This window comes from Lissotriton vulgaris, unplaced genomic scaffold (genome assembly GCF_964263255.1).
Source record: "Lissotriton vulgaris unplaced genomic scaffold, aLisVul1.2 SCAFFOLD_1979, whole genome shotgun sequence".
Lineage (NCBI taxonomy): Eukaryota > Metazoa > Chordata > Amphibia > Caudata > Salamandridae > Lissotriton > Lissotriton vulgaris.
In genome coordinates this window covers 286288-310208 of record NW_028246536.1, presented here as the reverse complement: position 1 = coordinate 310208, position 23921 = coordinate 286288, and the positions used below count along the sequence as shown (strand labels likewise).

Genomic DNA, 23921 nt, shown 5'->3' with positions numbered 1-23921 from the left:
TGGATCTGAAACCAGTATTTGATGAGGTGTCTGTTGATAATTTTCTCTGCAATCTTGAGCAGGCACGGCAGCAGGGAGATCGGTATGTAGCTGTCGAGCACTGAAGGGTCCGGTAGAGGGTTTGTTCAGCAATGGGAGGCCGTTTGCACGTTTCCAAGCACTCGGAAGGCCACAGAAAAGGTGGAGGCATTTAGAATAGGTGGGAACATGGGGCTGATGGGTTGGAGTCCTCTGGTGGGGAAGGGTCTGATGGAGTCCCTGAGTGGATGGTGTTCCGGGTGGCGGTTTCTTCTGGGGTGATGATAGGCCATGTGGTTAGCATTAGTGCTTTGGATATGATTGGTAGGCTTTTGGTGAGATCTGTCAGGTCTGGTTGTGGGCTGAAGCTTCTGTAAATGCTGGTGATTTTGCTGCTGAATATTTAAGAGAGATTGTTAGAGAGGTCAAGTGAGAGGGTGAATGAAATGGAGGCGGCCAAAGGCAAGGTGAAATCTTTCACAATCAGTGAAGATTTCTTTGCTTCTGTTGGGGTTGACATTGATGCAGTCCGCTGGGGTGGTGAATTTGGTGGCCTGGATCATTTGCTGTTAGTGTCTTAGGGCGACTGAGCATGATCCTATCTGCATTGTCTTGGCTCATTCTCCATTTTTGCTCCAGTTGTTTGCAGTGGTTATTCATTAGGCTGAGTGTCTTTGTGTACAAACTGGACTGGAATCTGGATCTTGTATTGCAGTGTTTAAAGGAGGCCAGGGAGTCGGTGCAGGTGGTGATCCAACTGTTGAAATTCTTAAGGCTTTTGCGATGCTGTTGCTGTGTTCGGTCGGTAGGTATTGCGAGCGGGTCTCCATCCCTTGTCAGTGATATGGTGCCAGTTTTGGTGGGCTGGTCTGGTGCTGGTGCATGTGCACAGGACGGGACAAGGATGCTGCACTTGACAATGGGATGGTCTGTCTAGGGGACTAGTAAGGGCTTGTTGACTCGAATTTTGGAGAAGTCGGTAGAAATAGGGCCCAGGAGGTGTCTGATAGGTTCTTTAATCGTTGGGTGAGTCCCATGGTTCTTAGGTCTGCAATGAGTACCCTTGAGTTTGGGACGGTGTGGTCTTCCTGGTGGAAGTTCAGGTCTCTGAATAGGATGTAATTACTAGCATTAAGGGCAAGTGGTGCAGCCAAGTCCATGATGGTGTCGGTGAAGTTGGTGCATTGTCCTGGTGGTCTTAAGATGAGTGCTGCTTAGGATGAAGTTGGCTTTGACACAGACCTTGAATGAAAGGTGTTCCATTTTGGAGGATTATGCTTCCAAGGATGTGGTGCAGGTGATGGTGTTTTTGTGGATGATGGCAATCCCGGCTTCGTCTTCAGAAGTCTGTCTTGCAATCTTATAGCTGGAGGAGATGGCTGTGGCAATGTCAGTCGCTGATGCAGGGTTCAGCCAGGTTTCCAAGAGGAAAAGTATGCCTGGGGCACTGTCATGCAGCAGGAACAAGATCTCTAAGCCCTGTTTGGTGAGTGAGCGGTGGATGAGGAGCACGCATGCTTGTGTAGAGTGTTGTATGGATAGTTGTAGGACTGTGACTGTTGGTTGTGGTTTAGTGCATGAAAACTTGCAGGAAGCACAGGAGAATTCTCCCTCCGTGATGCGTGGTGTGGTGAGGCAGAAGCATGTGGAGCAGCAGCTGGAGTTAAAGGCGTGAAGTGTCACATGATGGTATCAGTGGGAGGTTAGCGGTCTCCAAAGAGCCCTTAAAGAGCTGGGGAAATGCAACAAGGAAAATCACCTGACAGTTAATCAAGGTAAAACAAAGATAATGATATTTGGCAGATACCCGCACAAAAAACAAGCTGTCTGGAAGATCGGAGACCAGCTAATTGGGACCATCGTAGCCTACAACTATCTCGGAGTTTGGCTAAATGAGAGGGCAACATCAGCAGCTCACACAAAACATCTAACTGCGAAAATCAACAGAGTAATTTTTTCAATAAAACGATTGAGCCAATGCCTGACTAGCCCCACAGCCGAACCCATGCTAAAGGTCCTCAGGGCAAAACTAATTCCAGCCATCAACTACGGACATCTGGCATTTCCAGGAGCTCTAGAAAAACTCATAGCTGCTGTGCATGCCAAAGCCTACAAGATCATGCTGCAAGCACCCAGGAATGCTAGAAATACGAGATTACGGCTGGAACTAGGGCTTGCCAGACAGGAACTGGCCCTCCAGGGAGAATTAATAAAGTTCTACATCGGAGTCCTTAAAGCATCCCATAACACCCTAAAACATCATTTGGTTACAATCTTTAAAGAGGACTCCCCCTGGCACACCAAGCTAAACAAAGCGATAGAGACACTAAACATTGATCGAAATGGTCTTCCTCTAACAGAAATTCCGCGTAAGGCATGGTTAAACACCAAGAGATGGCAGGTACGCTCTGTTTCTTATGAAAATGATCTAACTGCACTCCGAATTAATTACTATACGAAGGCATTGGACGAATCTTACATCCTGGGGAAAGTCCAACCATACCTAACGGAAGCACTAGGGGCCCAGTTCTGCAAGAAAATTCTGTTCATGAGACTAACTGTCCTCAGAATCTGGGATTTTAATCCAGCAGGGGCACGATCAGATGAAGCAATTTCATGTTGCCCATGTAACTACCAGCGGAAATCTTGGCTCCATTTATTGTGTTGCTGTCCGAAACTCATCAATGAACGACAGAGGCTTCTTTGTCCCATCCTAAGAGCCCAAGGTATCGGAACATGCAAGGATGCTTCAGATTGGTGCTTCTCGGAAACAAAAACACACCATCTTGCAAGAGTGGCAACATTTATTTTTCAAATTGGCCAAGCTCAAAGTGCTACAGAATGTTTGTCCTCAAGCTCTCAATACCAGAGTTGATAAACGTGTCAACTAATGGTTTCCCTCAAACACCAAGGGGCAAAGAAGCGCCTACTTGCCACTTTAAGTGCTCTGCCTGGAACCCAGCAACATCAAAATTAGGCACCGGGATAGAAAGCTGAAAGATCCCTGCAACACAAGATTGACTGTTGGAATGTTTTTGTTTTTTTTTGCTTTTCACAGGAGGCACCGGGAAGGGGGGAGGAAAGGGTGGGTGGGGTTCTAATTTTATTTTATTTTTTTATTTTTTTACTGTAATGATTTTAATTAATCGAACGGTTTAATAAATAAATCAAAGGTTAGAGGTCCACGTTTCTTGGCACTGGGGGTGGTCCAAGTGCTGAGGCAGCCATTATGTAGGTCCTGGGAGAGTTGTGGTGTTACTTCCTGTGCAAATGGAAACTAATCCTCTTGCTTGGCTACTGTTTTTTAAAGACAGTTTTAGTGGGAAACCAGTGATGTCACTTCCTGTACAGATGGATGGCAAGAAATCAAGTGATATCATTTCCTAAGAAGAATCAGGCCCAGCCATTTTTAAAATATTTTCTTTCAGATATTTAGTTGACTAGTCGCTCAAACAAAGTGATTTAAGAAAAGGTATGCAGATGTGTGACGTGTTATTCCCCTCAAGATCACCTATCTTAAGGCCGCAGTATTCATATCCCTGAGAGGAATTCAATCACAGGAAGCGAGTGTCCTTTCTTTGCATTGTCTGTGGATGTACAGAGCTCTCACAAAAGGTCAAACAAAGGTCCACAAGCTACTGCAGATTTTACAAATCCAAAGAAAGAATCCGCAAACCCTAAAAAAGCACAGACCCTGCAGGGGCATGATGCTGTGAGGGTTGGTCATCTGCTGCAGGTTCAGACAAGGCCAACGACCAACATCCACTTTGCACAGCAAAGCAAAATGTAGAGCTGCAGCAGGCTAGCTAAAGGTCAGGCTTAGCAGCCAACCCTTATGGCTCTGAGCTGTGGCCCTGTACTGTGGTGGTTGGACACCTGCAGCGGGTTGGGCATGGTGCCTGGGACTGCACCTGATGTTTGTCTATTCAAAGGGGCCTGTGCAAAGTTTTTTTTCTGGCTAAAGTCACTAAAGCAGTATTGTAATATTGTTTTGCCTGTGTGAAGGGGACAAGCCTTGAAAAACCTCCAAGGCAACGCGTTAACTCCCCATATTAAGCAGAAAAGGCTTTTAAAAGAAAAAGCCTGATTTTGAAGTTCCAAATAGTCTCCTGCTCATATTGTCATATCATGCTATCGTTGAGGCAGAAGAATGAACATACTGATCCAACATAAAGTAGGGCTGGCTGTGTGTGTCTCTGCAACAGTGATGTGGAAAATGTTAAAAAACCACATATGATGAATAAACAATCTCGCATTTTATTCAATAATATTGATCAAAAGACTTTCAAGCAATTGAAGAGGTAACAGTGCTGACTTTCAAGCAATTGAAGAGGTAACAGTGCTGACTTTCAAGCAATTGAAGAGGTAACAGTGCTGACTTTCAAGCAACTGAAGAGGTAACAGTGCTGACGGCTGGTGCCAAATCTTCAGTCAATTTTCTTCAAGAAAACATGGATGCCATTCTTAGGCCGGAGGATTACTTGAGATATCATAATGGGAGGCTTGGATTCATCAGGCAGAATTTCAAACCGGAGCAGCGTCAAGGCAAGAGCTACTTTCATCTCGTTCATGGCAAAGTTCTGTCCAATGCAATTCCTAGGAAATTAAAATACAACAGCATTATCGTTTTAATCAAGCAAAATATTTACTATAGAGTTCGCACACAAGTTGAAAAAAGAATTGTAGCATACTGTGAAAACATTTTGTTTCAGCAGCCTATCCTATAACCTATAATTTTTCAAAGAAATTATTAATTATAAAAACAATAAGGACAACATTGTACATTGGATCAAACGTCATCATTTTGGTAATAAGATCAGTGGGAAGGTTCTTTCACTTTTTTCTTGACAATGGTTACTTTTTAGATGGTGCAAAGGCTCAGTGAAACGATAGACACTTTACTACACATATAAAATGGGGTCCACACACACACACACCAAACACAGAGAATCGGGGAAGGTGAAGCGCAGCAGCTTCCACCTTAATTAGACAAAATCCAAGCATTTATTTCATAAGCACAAGTTTATATATTTCTGTGTGAATGCAACTCAGCAGAACTTATACCACTCATGTATTTTCTATACATATCCCTTGAAAATATTTTGGAATATGTAATAGTTTCAGACCTTGAGTTCCTTGTAGAACAGGCGGTATTTGTCACACCCTTTAAATACTGACACCCAGGAGATTGGAATTTAACAGGTGTGATAAATAGCAGCTATTTGAAGTTTTTGCCTTTTGTGCAAAAATCGGAATATCTCAGTATATGTATCGACAGATATGACCTGTCCTAACCCACTCGTAAAAGAGGCTGTAGGGATACATGCTGTATGTATAACTGAAATCATATTCCACAGAACATGAATGCTGTAATTGTAATGTACAAAAGGTGGGTGGGTGCAGTATGTTTGAGGACATTTACAGATATGATTGGTGCTTGCAGGCACTAAGCGATACCAAAGGGGATGATGGACGGAGCGTTGGAGCAAATCAAACACTCATCCCCAGTCAACTGATCTGGGTTTAATCTATCATCATTCTTTAGCTCACTCCACCACCCCAGTTCAGACATGGCCATATGCAAATCAGTCTGACCCTGTGCCTCATGGGAACAGTCCAGCCCGAACTACAAAGCCATGTCTTCCCTGGTCCAGAAACAAGCATCCTGGGACCGGTTTCTGGCTAATCAGCCGTCATCAGCCAGGCCAGCTTGAATCTTGTGGCAAAGTGAGCAAGGGACCCACGTCTGGGCATACCCTGACAACTTAGGGTGAACAAAGCGATACCAAAAGGGAAGATAGACGGAGCATTGGAGCAAATCAAACACTCAACCCCAGTCAACTGATCTGGGTTTAATCCATCATCATTCTTTAGCTCACTCCGCCACCCCAGTTCAGACATGGCCATAAGCAAATCAGTCTGACCCTGTGCCTCATGGGAACAGTCCAGCCCGAACTACCAGGCCATGTCTTCCCTGGACCAGAAACAAGCATCCTGTGACTAGTTTCTGCCTAATCAGCCGTCATCAGCCAGGCTAGTTTGAATCCAGTGCCAAAGTGAGCAAGGGACCCACGTCTGGGCATACCCTGCCAACTTCGGGCGAACAAAGCGATACCAAAGGGGATGACCCCCAGTCCACTGATCTGGGTTTAATCCATCATCATTCTTTAGCTCACTCCACCACCCCAGTTCAGAAATGGCCATATGTAAATCAGTCTGACTGTGCCTCATGGGAATTGTCCAGCCCGAACCAACAGTGCATAAGCAATATAGAAAAACGTACTCTTCATAGATGGTCGCATGAATTGCACAGCAAGGTCGATGTACGGACTTAAAGAGATTGCTAAAAAGATCAGGAGTAGAAGGAAATCATCAAGAAAGAGCAGGGGTGCATGGAAGCTTCTATACATTATGGACTGGAAAAAACAGACATAGACTGGCATATGTTGACCGAAAAAGTGATATACAAAGGAAGAGGCTTGCCAAACAAATCAGGTAAAATCTGGCACATGTGGGATTCCTAGCATGGAAAAGGATCCACATGAAATGTCTAGACACAGGCAAGAGGCATTTTTGAAGATGCTGTTAGGAATGGGGCAGACGAATGATGGGACACTCTGGGGCAGTCGGAGTAGGCATTGTATTGCCTGGGTTATTAAAGAATGTAACAGCTTCAGTGTGAGGTCGGTGAAATGTTGTTATATTTTGTTTACAAAACTGGCAATAAAAGATGTTTTAAAAAAAAAGAAAAAGCAGTGATGAGTCGAAGCTCAATAGCTAGAAGTTAACATCGGAGAAATCAGACTTCATGAAATCACTTACTAGAAACATGTGAATTTATATAAATGGCGTGTCCATTGTTCATTTGTGAAGTGTCCTAAATGAATCTTATCCTGGTTCCTTGAAACTGATATATTATTAATTCCTAAAGTAGCTCCTCAAGAGGTTGTTTTCAACATGGCTTTCATATTACTTGATTGGATTGTCAAGGTCAACATTGTCAGTTTCTTGAGTTTTGAAGAGTTCCCTTTAAATGCTAGAAACATTATGTTATCACTGTGTTGATCCACTCAATAAAGCCATCTTACAGTGGCAATGTCACTCTTAAAGCAATTAGGCATGGTTATCAGTCACAAGAACTCAATGCTCATACCTTCGCAGAATATTTTGTTCCAGAACATTGATACAGACACGGTGAAGGTATCCCTTTTTTCTCCCCTATTCCAAAATCAAGGCGATGAAGGAAAATATTTGATTAATGTAAAAGCTGGACACATTTTCTCTTTGATGTCTGGCCAGGACTTTAGCTTTACTGTCAACATCCATTCAGGCCATGCTGAAAACTCCTCAGCATTACAAGGCTTAGCATCTGAAGGCTATCTCTAAACAAAGGAAATACAAAGGAGGAATTGGTTTGGGAGGTTTCATCTTGGAGGTCTGGAATAGAAGTTTTTGTTTGCCAGGTCCCAGCTATTAAGTTAGAGTCCTACGGGTCTAGGAGAAGGGTTTTAGTCAGGTTTGAGAAAAGGGCGCACAGCTAAGTATTAGGGCAAGAAATGATATAAGAGTACCAGTAGGATGTGAGGTGCAAAAAGGTAGAGGGGATAAGCCCTATAGCCCCCCAATGTAGTGACAGCCTAGGCTGCCTCTGCGTACAGTACAAGACAAACACCTATGCACACTCTAGTTATTAAACAGTAATGTCAGTGTAGACATATGAGACAATGGACAAAAAGCCTTTCATAATCAAACAAGTCAAAATAATTTGTGTTCTTGGAATTGGTCGTTTTGGAAAAGCTGTCTTTAATGTTCAACAGAACCAGCCGACACGTGCTTTGTCGCATAAGGGACAGTCTTCTCGCGACTCCTCAGGGCTCAGAAGAAAAGAAGTGTTGTTGCGAGAGACTGTTGATAGGTGGTGGTAGGTCGAGATTCTCTGTGCCACTTGAATCCGAGGTGCTGGAAAAAGTGGGTGGATTCGAATATGAAGGACACTCCAGTAGCGCTGTATGGGCAATCAAGGATTTTTTATGAGAGTTCACAAATGCTGTTTTCACGATAAATTGGGCAATGAAGGAACAAGCGGCGATCCTTCTGAAGAACGCCTTGTGTGGACAGACGGGTGCATCTGTCACTCCTTCCTCGTTCCGTGTGCCGAGTAGGGTCCTACTTATGCGACGAAACTCGTGTCTGCTGGTTCTGTTGAACATTAAAGACACCTTTTCCAAAACGACCAATTCCAAGAACACAAATTATTTTGACTTGTCTGATTATGAAAGTCTTTTTGTCCATTGTCTCATATGTCTACACTGACATTAATGTTTAATAACTAGAGGTGGGTGCTGAGAGCCAGCACACCAACAGTAATTCCCATTAAGGTGCAGGCTATTTATTTTATTTTATTTTAAATTCTTCTATAGCGCAGGAATCAATCCCGTAAGGGTATCTCCGCGCTTTGCCAGCTGTAGAGTTATCAGGAAGAGCATCCTAGGAAATTATATGGACAGAAATGCTTCTTGGTAGAGAAGGGTTTTTAATGTCTTTCTGAAGGACAAGTAGTTGGTGGTTGTTCTTACATCGATGGGAAGTTTGTTCCACAGGGCAGGTCCAACTGAGGAGAAAGCTCGGTCTCCTTTTCTAGATTTCTTTGTGGCAGGGGGTTTTAAAAGGGCTTGGTTGCTTGAACGGAGAGACCTACTGGGCTGATACAGCTCCAGGGATTGGGATAGATATTTAGGACTTGCTCCATAAAGGCATTTGTGGACCGTGCAGCAGATTTTGAAGTTGATGCGCTGCCGTATGGGAAGCCAGTGCAGTTCTTTCAGCAAGGGCTTAGAGGGAGTCCTGGCTGGTGCACCCATGACCAGTCTTGCTGACGTATTCTGGACTACCTGCAAACGACCTACTGCATCTGCATTTGCTAATGTCAGCAGGCCGTTACAGTAGTCCAGGTGACTGGTCACTAAGGCCTGTACAAGTGTCTTTCTATAGGTGGTAGGGAGATATGGGAAGACACGTCTAAGTAGGCCAATGGTGTGGAAACACAACCCTGCGATGTAGTTGATGTGTTCCTTCAGGGTCAGCTTTTGGTCCAACTTCACCCCAAGGTTTTTTACATGCGGTTTGGATGTAGGTACTGGGCCGAGATCTATTGGCCACCAGTCAGGGGACCAAAGGATGCTTGCCTTGCCAAAGAGCATGACCTCTGTTTTTGTCACATTGCATTGGAGGCAGTTCATCGTCATCCAGTGTGACACCGCTCTCATACCCTCAGCAAAGTTCTCCTTGACTTTGGGGCCAAGGGAGCTGAAAGGGTAGAGGAGCTGGGTGTCATCAGCGTAGGAAACCGGTATGAACCCATATTTCCGCACAATCTCAGCAAGGGGGGCCACATAAACATTAAACAATGTAGGGCTAAGGCATGAGCCCTGTGGCACCCCCTTCGTGAGCACCCTTGAGATGGAACGAAAGGGGCCCAGGCTGATAGATTGCGATCTCCCGGAGAGGAAACTCTCCAACCATGATAGTGCTAAGCCTCCAATTCCTACTCCCTGCAAACGGCTGAGAAGGATGTTATGGGACACGGTATCAAAGGCTGCGGACAGGTCCAACAGCACTAGAATCATGGAGCCACCTCTATCTTGTGACATTTTGATCTGATCTGTCACAGAGAGAAGGGCCGATTCAGTGCTGTGGTTGGGCCTGAACCCTTATTGAGATTGGTCCAGGCCCCCTGTCGCCTCGATAAAGCTGGAAAGGGTGGTGTTAACGTGTTTCTCTGCCAATTTGCTGATGAAGGGAAGGAGAGAAATCGGGCGGAGGTTGGAGAGTTCTGCCCAGGGCAAGGTGGAATTTTTACGTATGGGGTTCACTACCGCTTCCTTCCAGGCTAGTGGAAGTTGACCCTCGGCAAAGGAGAGATTGAGCAATTTCTGAATAGGGGGACCTAATATCTCGTTTAGAGGGGAGATGAGTTTGGCGGGTATCAGGTCAGTAGGAGAGCCAGTCTTTATTTGGTTGATGATTGTGGTCAGTTCCTTGATGGTTATTTCTGGGATGACCTGAAGAGTTTTTCCAGAGGTCACCATTGGGGAAATTTCAGGGATCTCAGTTTCCAAGGGATCTGAGACTACAGTGATTTTTTTGTATATCCCTTCTATTTTGTCCTCAAAGAACTGAGATATTTTGTCACATAGAACTTGGGTAAAGGTGTCTGAGCTCTCACATACTTCAGGGTTGGTAAAGGTCTGAATGATTTTAAATAGCTCTTTTGTAGAGTTGCCCGCCTCTGCAATTTGGGTGGTGAGACTTGTTTTCCTTGCTTTTTTAAAATTTTTGTAATAGGAGGTCATAGCCTCCAAGTATCGGCTTTTATCTTCCCCATTGCCTGTCCGTCTCCAAAGTTTTTCCAATTTTCTGCATCTCTGCTTTTCTGTTTTAGGGGCCTCAGTATTCCATGCTTCCCTTTTAGCTATGGTGGGTTTTTTCACATTTTTCTGAGGGGCGAGAGTGTCAATAGCTGTCATCAGTGTGGAGTTAAACTTGGAGAGAGCAGTATCGATGTTATCAGAGTTGGAGAGTATTGGCTGTTCCCATATTTGAGTAAGCTTAGCAAAAGTGATTTTATGCCATGGTCTGCGTTTAGTGGATTGAGTGGCCGGGCGATTTATGGGATTGGATAAGTGTGGTAATGAGAAATCTATCATTTTGTGGTCAGACCAATTAATGTGCTTAGGGGGATGGCAGTATACGTTGGGCTGAGTAGTGAGGATTAGGTCCAGGGTGTGACCACCCGAGTGAGTGGGACCACTATTTCTCGGATGTAGTCCTAGGAGGGCAAGGTCTGCCAGAAATACATTAGTATCCGGATGATCATCAGTGTCAATATGAAAATTAAAATCTCCAAGTAAAATGAAGTTCCCATTAGCTTTCATGTGGGGGGCTAACAATTCAGTGAGGGCAAGGGAGAACCCAGCATTGGGTCCAGGTGGGCGATAGACCAGTGCTCCTTTCCAATGTACCTTGGGATTGATTTTTAGATGAAAGATTAGTACTTCCATGGTAGGCAGCATCACTTGTTCTAAGACTCTGATATTCAGAGTGTCTCTATATATGATAGCGATCCCGCCTCCTACCTTCACAGGGCGGTCTAGGCGAAGAATTTTATATCCCATGGGTATCCCTAAGGTGATAGTGTGGGGTTTCAGCCATGTTTCAGTTAAGAAACATATCTCAGGCTGAATGCTGTAAATGGTGTCCCATAATTGTATATAATGTTTAGGGAGTGATCTGACATTTAACAAAAAGCTTTTCCAGCCTCCCTGAGAATTTATGCTATCTGTGGGCCGTCCGGCAATGATGTAGGAGTGCGTAGCTTGAAAACCGCAATTGATGCAGGAGAAGGGACCCTCGGGACATTTTAGCGTTTTATTGGTACAGCTATATTTCCCCTGGGGTTGCAGCGCCTTGAGAGCATGTGGTGCATACGCCCCAGCCCATGGAGCAATTCTCCTCATGACTCTAGCGGGAGATGTGACTTTGACTGTGACAAGAGATGTACAGCTTGCAGGAATTATACTTTTAGTAGGGTCTTTGAATCGGGAAGGACTCCGGGAGGAACCCTTCCGCTGCACGCCTACTACTGGCCATGGTGCAGGCGCTTCTGACCACGGGTTCAGAGCAGGCGCCTCTAAAGACTGCAGGGGGATAGAGAATGACTGCTCAGAAGTCAGCAGAGGTTCATTTCCACTGACATACGTCGACTGGTGAGAGCGGAGGTGTGTGATATACGCCAAGGAGAATTGAAGCTAGACGGGGAAACGATATTGTGATGTCACGACATGCCACACACACACAACGCCCAAAGCAGAGGCCGGAAATGGTATCACGGGTGAAGTACACCTATGGAAGGATTGAATGTGAAAGACTGTGGCGACAGCAGCTGTTAAAATAGATTGTGGCAGGGACTGAGCTCCCGTGCCCCCAGTCATCCCACAACAACTCCCCACCAGTGCTTCTTTGGCAGGCATTTACTCTGGGAACTGATACAATGGGGCATAGGAAAGGGGGCGAAACTTGAGTGTGACAGTCAACTTTTACATTTATTTTTAAAACAAATCTGCTGGCATCATGCATACCAGTACATCTGTTGTAGCTTACTTAAATGGGCACAAAGAGGTTGCATTTTAAAATATCTTATCGGGGTTGAGATACCTCCATCAGAGATCTAGGGCTGCTCAGCACTTTTGAGGAGATTATAGCCAGTGAGCGGTTTGCCTTGAGTGGGCCGTATAGCCAACTAGGGATTTTAACATGGCGCAAAAACAAACAAAAGGATAGGGGCAGTTTACCCTGGCTTCAAGCCATATCCTACCCCAGAAGGGGCAATATAGTATGTACAACTGTTGTTCCTAAAAGCTGGTAAGGTGGTGATCCTAGCACAACAAACATTATGTTGATGCCATTATTAGAAAGAAAACAAAGACTTTCTTGCACAGCACATTTCCCTTTTTTTTATAAAAATTAAAATGTGGTTATATTTGGGTCATTTTCTCAGTTCCCTCTATGGGATTAAACAAAAAAGGCTGGGTGGGTACCTTTAGAATCCCCGAGATGTTGAGAGAAAAAAAGGGCACAAATTTCACATGTATACCTTTTTTGGGGAAAAAAGTTAACAAAATGTTAAAGTACAAAGTAACCCAAACATCCAAAAAAGGTTTAGCACCAAGGGTGAAAGCTTTTGCAGTCAAGAGGTTAAGGGTTGTTTTTAAGTTGAGTCTGGGTATCGAAAACGCTGCTCTATGGCATGCTGTATTAGTGTATGGAATAAAAGCACCGCCCACTCTCTGCCGACATTTGTCATTGGCTTTAGTCATTGTCCTTCGTAAGTACTTGCTTCTGATTTCTTAAAAGGCTTGTTAGTCCGTCCTTTATACCACCTTGTCTTCATTTGTAACCTCCCATGAGGACTGGCCCTTTTAATTCGGTTGTTCCACAGTATTTTCTTTAACGAGTTTCTTCTATGGCAGGCACGACATGCCTTCCTGCAACAATCAGCTCACCATGCGACTTTTAACTTTCCGAACAGTCTGGGCAATGGCGGTCACTTCTTTGAATAGGTCCCGCATTTACAAGAGTTTGAGCTATTGGCATTGTAAATGAAAATGCCTTTTATTTATGTGTTAATAAGCAAAACTGATAAATCAAAGGCATTGTCATTTACAATGTCAATAGCTTAAACTCTCACAAATGCGAGACCTATGGTATTGCAAATGCTTGTTAAAGTGCCTTTCAATCTTAGGCTTGGCATCGCAAGGGCACTGTCTTTTTAGGCGGATATTCCGCCGCTGTCGGTCTGGACTTTCTTTAGAATGGCATCAGAGCCACGCATTATAAATAAAAACATTCATATTTCAAAGTAGAGGTGTGGTTCTCGTGCATGATACGACATCACAGAGATCCACAGAACTTGAAAGCATTTAGTAAGGGTGCCAGCAGGGGCCCTACTTCAAGCCAGGATCATGGGCCTCGTTGCCACGGGTTGGCTAGTAAAAGACTGACTATATTAGGGTGTAGTGGGCCTTCCACCTGCTTTGGTGCAGGGGCCGCAGTAGTGAGAAAATCCGCGCCCAATGTCCAAATTGTTCCCTCTATTCCACTGGAAAGTGTGTACAGAGCCAGTACCTGGCACAGAACTGCAGAGCAAAGCAGCAGCTGCACGGGGAAGTGCAAGCAGTGCAGTGCAGCGCAGAGCAGTGGCTTGTACACTCCTGAGGGTAACTCTTACAGTCAATGTATGTGCTGTGAATATCTCCGCGGTGCCAGGCTGGCACTGTGTATGCAGTCAATAGCGCCCTTATCCCATCCTGATAATGTATGTTCAGTCAATATTTTCTTGATGCCAATCTGTTCATATACGTGCATGCAACTGTACCCTGATGCCATCCTGACAGTATATACGTGCAGTCAATATCTCCCTGATGGCATAATGTATATTTAGACACTATTACTGTGGTGCCGCCCAGGCAACACACGTTCAGCCAACTGCACCCAGCTCACGCCCCTGACAATATGTGTGCTGCCAAGTGCATCTTATTACTATCCTGGTAATACATGTGCAGTTCAGCTCGCCAATGCAGTTGCAGCCAATTACACCATGTTGACTCTCTGTCAGTATACTTGCCGTCGATTGCACCAGGCTGCCAGGATGAGAACATATGGGCAGGCAATTGCACAATGCTGCTAGCATGAGAACATACGTGCAGGCAAGTGCACTATGCTGCTAGCAACACAAAATATGTGCAGGCAATTGCACCCCAGTGCCATCCTGACGCTCCACGTGCAGTTGGTTCCACCCTGGGACATCCTGACAATGCACGTTCAGTCGATTCCATCCTGACAATGATCGTGCAGTCAGTTGCACCCCAATGCCATACTAACAATGCACGTGCAGTCAGTTTCACTCCGTGCCATACTGACAATGCAGGTGCAGTTGGTTCCACCCTGTGCCATCCTGGCAATCCATGTGCCATCTGTTCCATCCCAGTGCCTTACTAACAATGTGCGTGTAGTTGGTTTCTTCCACCCTGTGCCAGCCTGACAATCGAGGTGCAGCCAGTTCAATCCCGGGCTATTCTGACAATACAGGGGCAGTCACTTTCACTCACTGCCATACTGGCAATGCATGTGCAGTCAGTTGCACTCAGTGTCATACTGACAATGCACGTGCAGTTGGTTCCACCCCGTGCCATTCCGACAATGCACACGCAGTCAGTTTTACTCCGTGCTAGTGACAATGCACGTGGAGTTGGTTCCACCCTGTGCCATCCGGACAATGAGTGCGCAGTCTGACAGTGCACTACATCCAACTAATATGTGTGCCATCACTTGCACGCCATCATCGGTCCATAGGCACTGGTTTTGTGCACAGACGTGTCCAGTGAACTGCCTGGAGTGAGGAACGTCTGCCTTGGATTTGCACATTGCCACACTGCACAAATGTGTCTGCATTACCTCCCGCCCGCCCGCTTCCTGGGGAGAGTATCGCACATTTGGAGTACATTGTCGGAAATGAATATTTTTGATAAATTCATCTTTTCACCTAGGGCTAACTAGTCTGTTGTCAAATTTGAAGGCTTCCTGGCAGGCTGATACCTTCCAAAGGCTGGTATATCTGGAAAAGAGCCACCTGCTACCTTGCCCCTGTACTCTACGAGACACCAGACAATCAGTTTGTGTAGAAGAATTTGAATGGTTGACTGGGCAGGATGGCTCACTGAGTTGAACGCCTGCCGAGAACAAATGCAGTGATCTGAAAATCAGGAGTTCGAATACCGGCAAGACTCGCCCTTCTATCTTTCTGAGCCCAGTAATTTCAATTTCATATATTAAGTAATATTAACATCAGTTATTTAAAGCACGTAGAGTTGGCTAAAGTCGGTATTGAGAGAGCCCAATTTTGAATAAGAATTATGTATAGGCCATATTTACAAGCATATCATGAAACGTAGGAATGAAATGTATATCGTAACATGAAGTTGACGCTTATAGTATAAAAGTCAACGGAAAGTGACAACATGGTATAGGAAATGTATAACTGTATTCATATTAGAATGTATTAGATCTAGAAGGCCGTATACGTAGTGGACTAATGTAGAAATGCCTACGAACAGTAGAACGTGCAGAGTAGAATTCAAATACGTGTGTAACTTTAAATGCAGAAACGGCGAGAAATGTAACATGGAGAAATGTGCAAGGAGCATACACATAACGATGTAACCAATGAGAATATAAAGTTATGTTCCATGTATAGGGTTTATATTCTATGTATGAGATTATATTCTGTGTGAACTTTATATTCTATGAAAAATTGTATTCGTTTAGAAGAAACGTATTTGCTAAAAGCGTTCGCATATAAATGTATGTTAAAGGTTATACTGTGTAGAAGAAGTTTGTAGGAATGCTGGAAGAGTTAGGTCATTTGTGATTGTAACTTGACTAACCAAGAGTTCGCAGGAGCATAGTCCAATGTATGTAATTTAGTGGACTCGCAGGAGTCGTGAATAGTCTTCACTTGAAGGTGCGAGCCGAAGAGTCTAGCATTTGTTAGATTTAAGGTGACAAATGTCGAACGAAGTTTATTGCCTAAACATGAGAGGAGGCGATTGGAATTTGAGCTTTGTTTTTGAATGACCATTCACAGGATCTAGTAAGGTCAAAGAAATAATTGTAAGTTAAAGTCTTGTTTAAGTTCATATGACTTTTTGATCTGAAAGTGTCAAACTAAAGTCGCCAACAAGAAGATGAAGATGACATCTAAGGAGAAGGGTCAACCTAACGGACGACGCGAAGAGATGAAGCAATGGAAAGAGCCAGAAACTGACATCATCGGGGAAAGTCCGTGGTGGGCGTCAAGGGGCGTTCCACCCACACTGTGATTGTGTATTTTAGGGACAGCACCCCGGGGATAAGATAGCGAAGAGCTCAGAGAGAGAACAGCGAGAGGCAAGTTAGAAGGGTAGATGCCTTGAGCAGATGCGCTGAGAGAGATCAGAGCGCAAGGGAGCAGTAGGCCGAGGACCCTTAGAAGAGCGGATGGGTAGGCAGAGAGGGTACTGCTTCTTAAACTTAAGTTACCTTTAGAGGCTAAGAGAGTTTGAACTTCTTTGGAAGTCAAACTGCTGACACCTTTTTAGGGAAGAAACTTGCGAATTAGGGATGTCACCTAGTATAGAGTAGGGACAGATTTAACTTGATTAATTTTTCTCTTTCTGTAGATGACGCAAAGGAACCACTTTACATCGAAGCTTTAAATTGCTGAGTTTGGAATTGATTTTGTATTCTTTGTATACTTTGAGATTTATCCTGAGAAGATTGTAATTTGCATTCAAATTCGATTTTATATAAACCTTTTAAAACTTTATCAGTTGTAAGTGGTTCTTCAGAGTGGCGTCATTTAATGGGGCGGAACTAAACCTGTGTGGGGGTGGTCTTTTACTCAATGACAGATACTAGCGGTCCAAAAAGTACGAATGAGATAAACTATTAAATTGATTATAAATTGATACCAAAATCTCATTCCCCGCAGTTGGTAGCAGAGGATGGTTATCTTCTTGAGGAAGACGACCTAGGCCAGGTTTAGTTTACCCCAAGGTCCCTAGTCATCGACGACCAGAAGAAGAATCCCTGCCGAAGAAGGTGCTGACGGTGCGTCGAGAGAAAAGCAGCAGAATCGGTCGAGAGTGAGTATAAGGGTCATGCGTTGTAAGATTGCGGTGTTTATGTTGTTCCTGTGTTGTAATGTCAAGCGGAGTTGAATGCCTGTAGTGTGATTGAGGGAAGGTTGTGAGCGCGCGCAACCGGATAAAATCTTATGTCCAGAGGGCTTAAGTGGTTCGGGTGTATCGAACACCCAGAGTAATTTGTCTACCATTTAATGGGGGTCATGAGGTACCATTGATCGCCCGCAGACCGATGATAGGGGGAGCGTTTGAGTGAGTGTATGAGTAAACGCATGCTGGTCGTACGTTTACTGTGTGTAAGTAACCTATCAGTTGAGGTGAACGTCTGACCGTACGAGGAAAGACGTCTCGCCAGTTGAGGTGGCAATTACAGTTAGACTGTGGCCGTACAGTCAGAGAAAAGTGATCGCTTGGACGGAAGTAGTCATTTTTCGGCGTATGAATGAAACGCATGCAAGATCGCGAGACGAGTTGAGAAAGGAAGGAAACTGCTGTAGAGGGAACAAGTGACGTCAGCGTAGAATCGCGCTGAGATTGGTCAGTCGGCGTAGAACAGCATTGGGATAGGCTGATTAGCGAGAGTCGCACAGGGATTGGTGGTTGTCATCAGGACGTAAATAAGGAAGAGAATTAATAAGAGAAAAATCGTAGACCATCAAAAATGAAGTGCTTTAAGGGTTTAAGAAAGATCTTTAGGAGGAATAGAAGAAACTTATATGCCGGAGAAGAAGCTCCACCAGAAGGCACACCAGCTTATCATATGGCAGTAAATGTAGGCTTACACTCAATAATGTGGATCTCCGAGTGGAATAGGCTAACAGAAGGGGAAAAGGAACTGATGTTTCCGAGATTCGGAACGTTTAAACTAGACGTGTTGAACCAACTGAAAGCAGTAATGCTTGCGACAAGACCTCTACCGAGGCCAACACAATTCGAAGCTCTTAGTGCATGGTTCAGAGCAGCGCACGAGAAGAGTTTAAAGAGACGCCAAGAAAGAGTGAGACGATCAGTAAAGGCAGTGCAGGATGCCAAATGGGATGAGGAAGCTAAGAAGTGGAGAGTGCAAAAGATAGAAGCAGACAAACTGTTCACCATGATAGAAGCCACAGGAGAAAGGAAACCTCTAGAGGAGGAAGATGAGGAAAGCGAGACGGAGGAGGATGTGATAGAGAGGCTATTAACGGATAGACCACCTCCATATAGCGGTGAATCCGCAAGTCCCATATTACAGCAAGGGGACGGAGCTAGATGGGGAGAATATAAATCGATCCCGGTAACGGAGTGGGACTCCAACAAGAGTGAGGAAATACCCCAAGCTAGTTCCGAACAGAGAGTGGTGGGAAGATTCGTGGTCCAGAAGGTGCCAGAGACGCAATGTGCAAGGTCGTACCAAATGCCAGACGCTTTACAAGTACCTGTTACCATAGGCCCTATAGTGTCAATTTACAACCCAGAGGGGGTCCAGCAGGAGGAACAGGCACGATGGGACAGGGAAAGGGCAGAGATGGAGAATAGGAATAACACGATGAATCCTCAAAGACAGAGATTAGCACCAGTGAGTCGGAGTACCCCATTAGATTCCGCAACGGGTCCCAGGATAGAACAAGGGGGTCGAAGAGGATCAATGGATTTGAGGGGACCTAAACCAAAATCCTATAAGGAATTAAGGGAATATCTGAAAGAGTGGGATACTGCCGAAGAGGCTCGGAATAAAAGTTTAGAAACAGGAGCTGAATGGAGAGACCAGGATAACAAGATCCTCTCTCATTGTGGAGCTGGCGAAAGCAGCCCGGAGTGGGAGAGAGGGAGTCAAGGAAGCAGAAGAGATACGAGTCCTACCATTAGTGGCAATAGGCAAATGTGCGATGACAGGAGTGCAGGGTGTGGCGAAGTGCCTCGCGTCACTTTCAGTGAGGGAGAACGGAGGACGCAGGAGTACCGGAATACTTTTAGGTGCACACACCATGCTCCGGATGAAAATGTGCAACATTGGAATCACGGGAACATGGAGAGTCGCGAAGGGTCTCGCCATGCGTCCGGTGATCTAGGGCGAAGTCATGAGAATACAGGTAGTCGCGAAACGTCTCGCCATACATCCGGTGATCACGAACGAGATCGCGGGAGCATGGATGCCATGAAGGACCTTATCGTTTGTTAAGCGATACCAGACAGCAAGCGAGTTACAGTGGTTTAGAGCAGCACGGAGGATCTTATCTTGTACCTGGAGAAACCGAATCGAAAAGACGGAATGTAGGGTTGAAGGATGGAGCATTGTTCCACCACACCCCAAGGGAAGATGGAAAGGCTTGGGATTTAGAGAGGTGGGAACAAAGAGATGGAAGAAAAATTCCTCATAACTCACCTGTGCTCATGCGTAGGGCGCATAGTGGAGGAGAGAGGGATGTAAGAGAACAACCTAGGACTGACGTATTGAGAGCCGAAATAAAAGCAAGACGCATAGATGTAATGAGTTTAAAATCAGACTTAGATGAAATAATTGACGGCACAGTGGCAATCGAGAGGTTAGAGCTGTACGCACCAGATGAGATACTGTTTTTATCCAAAGATGTTACTCGGAAAGCGAGAGCAGCTCATGAGAAGTTATCTGAATTGGCAGAAAAGTACATGATAGACATATCACGGACTAAGGCTTTACAGGCCAACCATAGGCTGAATTGCACGGATCAAGATCTAGATGAGCGCAGAACGATTGGGCTGAGAGTACACATAAGGGAATTGGTCATGTGTATTAGAATATGGAGAGATCTGGATAGATGGGAGGAAAGATGGTCCAAGAAGGGATCTGTCAGACGGAGTACACTTGTGAAGTCTCAGGATACAGACCTAATGCGAATGGAAGCTTTCCCTTTGCGAGAAATCGCGAACGGAAACTACGTGCATGTACCATGGAGTAGGGGGGATTTAGCGGCATTCACTAATTCCTTCCCGAAACTTAGAGAAAATCCCGTTGAGTGGTACAAGCAGGTAGAGAGGTTCGTGAAGATCTCTAAGGTACTGTGGATTGATTTGAACACATTGTTCGATATCGTAGTACCCGGAGACTTGTGGACGGCATGCAAACTTAGTATTGAGTGGCCCACTTGTGAGCCTCAGAGAGATACCCGGACAGGTGGTCCATCAGACAGGGTCATGGAGAAATACGAAAGGGTAATAACATGGCTAAAGGAGAAAGTGCCGGTGCAAGACATAGATTGGGTTAAGATAGATCGAACAACTCAGGAGCCTAAAGAGACAGTTCACGAATTCTATGAGAGGTTACTGAAAGCATTTAAGCAGTACAGTGGATTAGACGTAATGGATCCCAAAGACATAGGACAGTTTGTGTCAAAGTTTGTTCTCGGATTGAGACCAGACATAAGCCTAATGATTCAACAGCACTTGATCTGTTGGCAGAACAAACCTTTAGACGAAATTCTGAGGTATGCTAGATACTGTAGCGATGAGATAGACTCGAAGGCAAAGAAGCTTAAGGAAAAGTTAATGTTAGTACAGATGCAAGCAGCTGGAAAGGGTGGACAGCGACAGCAGGGAACAGGAGCGCAGGCAAAGAAACAGAATAATCAGACCAGAGAAGAGGAAGAAAGACCGAGACCGAGAATAGATATCGCAACACTGAAAAGAACAACCAGGTGTCATCAGTGTAACGAGGTGGGACATTGGAGACGCGAGTGTCCTTATAATATTGAGACAGGGGAATTGGAACAAGAGGAGGAAGAGGTACAGAACAACGTGGTTAAGGGAGCAACAGTCCCGAAGGGAAAGTTTATCAAAGGGGGGACTCAGACTCCTCGAGCCCCGTTTCCTCAACCGCCTCGAATTGCGAATGGAGGGAAAACCTATAGACAAATGCCATTGTTCGTAGGAGGAGAAGAATGCTACTACGTTGATCCTCTTACAGGGCAACGAGTGAATAGGGAAGAAGACTGTACTTTAGGAGCAGCCCTGGAAGTAGATCAGAGGGGACCATACGTAGAAGCTGAAGTAGCTGGATGTCCTACGACCTTTTTGGTGGATACGGGAGCCACTAGATCCACGTTGAGATCAGCGGTAGTCCCAGGTCTGCCGATATCAGGAGAAATGATTCAGGTGGTAGGAGTCGCAAACAAGAGGATGACGAATCCTCTGACGGAACCAGTGTCAGTAAAGATAGGGAATTACAGTGACGAACATCAGTTTGTGATCTGTGATTCTAGCCCGGTGTGCTTGTTAGGAAGAGATCTGTTGTGCAAACTGAATTGCACAATACATTGCACACCTGAAGGAGTAGAAGTGCAGACCAACGATGAAGATGCCGATTTCAAAGTTGTAAACTCGCAGGAATGTGTGGAATTATATCCTACCTTAACAGTGGAGGAGCTTCCACAAGATTTGAGAGAGAAAGTGTCAGCTGAGGTGTGGGATTTTACTGGAGAAGAAATAGGCTTGATTAAAGGAGTAGAACCAGTAAAGATCTTGGTAAGACTCAATGCCGAATATCCAAGAACACCACAGTACAAGTTGACACCAGAGACGATTGCAGGAATAAAGCCTGTGATCGAATCCATGATTAAACAGGGAATACTGAAGGAGATCGTGGGTAGTCCATGTAACTCACCGATTATGGGTTTGCAGAAGCCTAGTGGGAAATACAGAATAGTGCAAGATCTTCGAAAGATTAATAATATTGTTGTCTCATGTTGTCCAGTGGTACCGAATCCATCAGTGATATTATTTCAGATACCGTTCCAAGCTGAATGGTTCACCGTGATAGACTTGTGCCAGGCTTTCTTTTCGATTCCTTTAGATGAAGAGAGCCAGTATCTTTTCGCTTTTAAGCTGGAAGATCGCGTTTTAACATGGTGTCGTATCCCTCAGGGGTATACAGAAAGCCCATCGATTTTTAACCAGCTTTTAAAGAGAAATCTTGAAAGTCTAGTGCTGCCCAAGAACTCAGTTCTAGTCCAGTACATAGACGACCTCCTAGTTGCGTCAGAAACAGAGGAAGCTTGCAGAGAAGACACCATAACCTTGTTAAATCACTTGGCCGAGAATGGACACAAGGTGTCACCAAGTAAATTGCAATATTGTAAGACTGAAGTGCAATACTTGGGCCACAGGATTGAAAAGGGAAAACGGAAGGTGTCTCCAGACAGAATAGAGGCGATTATGAAAATGAACGCGCCTACAACTCAAAGAGAGGTCAGGATGTTTCTAGGCACGGTCGGTTATTGTCGACAGTGGATAGCTAACTTTTCGCTGAAGGCAAAACCGTTATTGCAACTGACGCACAAAGGAGTGAGTGATCCGGTACCATGGGACAAAGACTGTTTGATGGCATTTTTGCAGCTGAGGGAGGACTTATGTCGTGCCCCGGCTTTAGGAATGCCTGATTACACAAAACCATTTTTGCTTTACTGCTGCGAAAGAGAGGGATGCGCTTTAGCGGTTTTAGCTCAGATCCATGGAGATGCGCGTAGGCCAGTAGCGTACTTTTCGGCTACATTAGATCCAGTAGCCGCAGCGTTGCCCGGATGTCTCAAATCCGTAGCTGCAACGGGTGTCAGCATTGAAAGATCTGAAAGCGTGGTGATGGGACATCAGTTAGTGGTGTACGTACCGCATTCTGTGGAATTGTTAATGACCAGGACTAAGACTCAGCATCTGACGAATAGCAGGCTCACACGCTACGAGCAAGTCATACTGGCTGCCGAGAATGTGACCCTAAAAAGATGCTCTGTCTTGAATCCTGCTACGTTGATGCCACTTCCAAATGAGGTGGATGACGAAAATTGTACAGATCATGACTGCCTTGATGTGACTGAACTATGCACCAAACCGAGACCCGATATCGTAGATGAGCCATTGACTGACCCTGATGAAATATTCTTTGTTGATGGTTCATGCGTAAGAGACGATATTGGTCAGCTGAGAGCAGCTTATGCAGTTTGCACGATTACCCGAGTTATAGAAGCCGCTTGCCTGGAAGGAGTACACTCCGCTCAGGTAGCTGAAATTGTTGCTTTGACTCGTGCTTGCTTAGCAGGCGACAAACTTCGAGTCACCATATACACCGATAGCCAGTATGGTTTCGGGGTAGTTCACGATTACGGGCAGTTATGGTCTCAAAGAGGTTACATGACCTCCTCGGGTTCTCCCATTAGGAATGGAGAATTCGTGAGACTTTTGTTAGATGCATTGCAAGGACCATCAGCTATTGCGGTTGTCAAATGTGCTGCGCACACGAAGAACGTAGACTTTGTGTCGCAGGGCAATCGCTATGCTGATGAGGTAGTGCGTTACTGTGCAGAGCAAGGTTATTCTCACACTGATGTTAAAGTGGGGGGAGTACAAGAAAGAACTGAATTGACGATGTTGTTAGACACTGTAGATACGTGGGATGAGTTAAGGAGTGTTCAGGAGAATGCACCAGATGTTGAGAAAAAGGGCTGGGAAACAGCGGGTTGTGTGAAAGGCGAAATGAATTTTTGGGTTTCTGCCGATGGGAGAGCAGTATTACCAAATGAACTTGTTAGTCCAATGGCAAGGAAATTGCATGGATCAGCACACATAGGAAGAGATGCCATGGTGAGAGTATTCAGACAAACGTGGTTTAATCCTAAGTTTAGAGTAGCGGCAGAAGCAGTATGTCAGCGATGTGCGATT

The 23921-nt window shown here is 45.0% G+C and overlaps 1 protein-coding gene across 1 annotated transcript in view; it reads right to left on the bottom strand.

Annotated features, from left to right (window-relative positions):
* Positions 1 to 4257: 4257 nt before the first annotated feature.
* LOC147665879 (cytochrome P450 4B1-like) overlaps positions 4258 to 23921 on the bottom strand; it is a gene marked incomplete at its 5' end in the record, with an annotated part of 284942 nt that continues 265278 nt past the window's right edge. The window contains one exon of the mRNA XM_086949452.1: positions 4258 to 4614. Coding sequence (XP_086805578.1) covers positions 4446 to 4614 — 169 coding nt within the window. The remainder of the gene's footprint in view (positions 4615 to 23921) is intronic.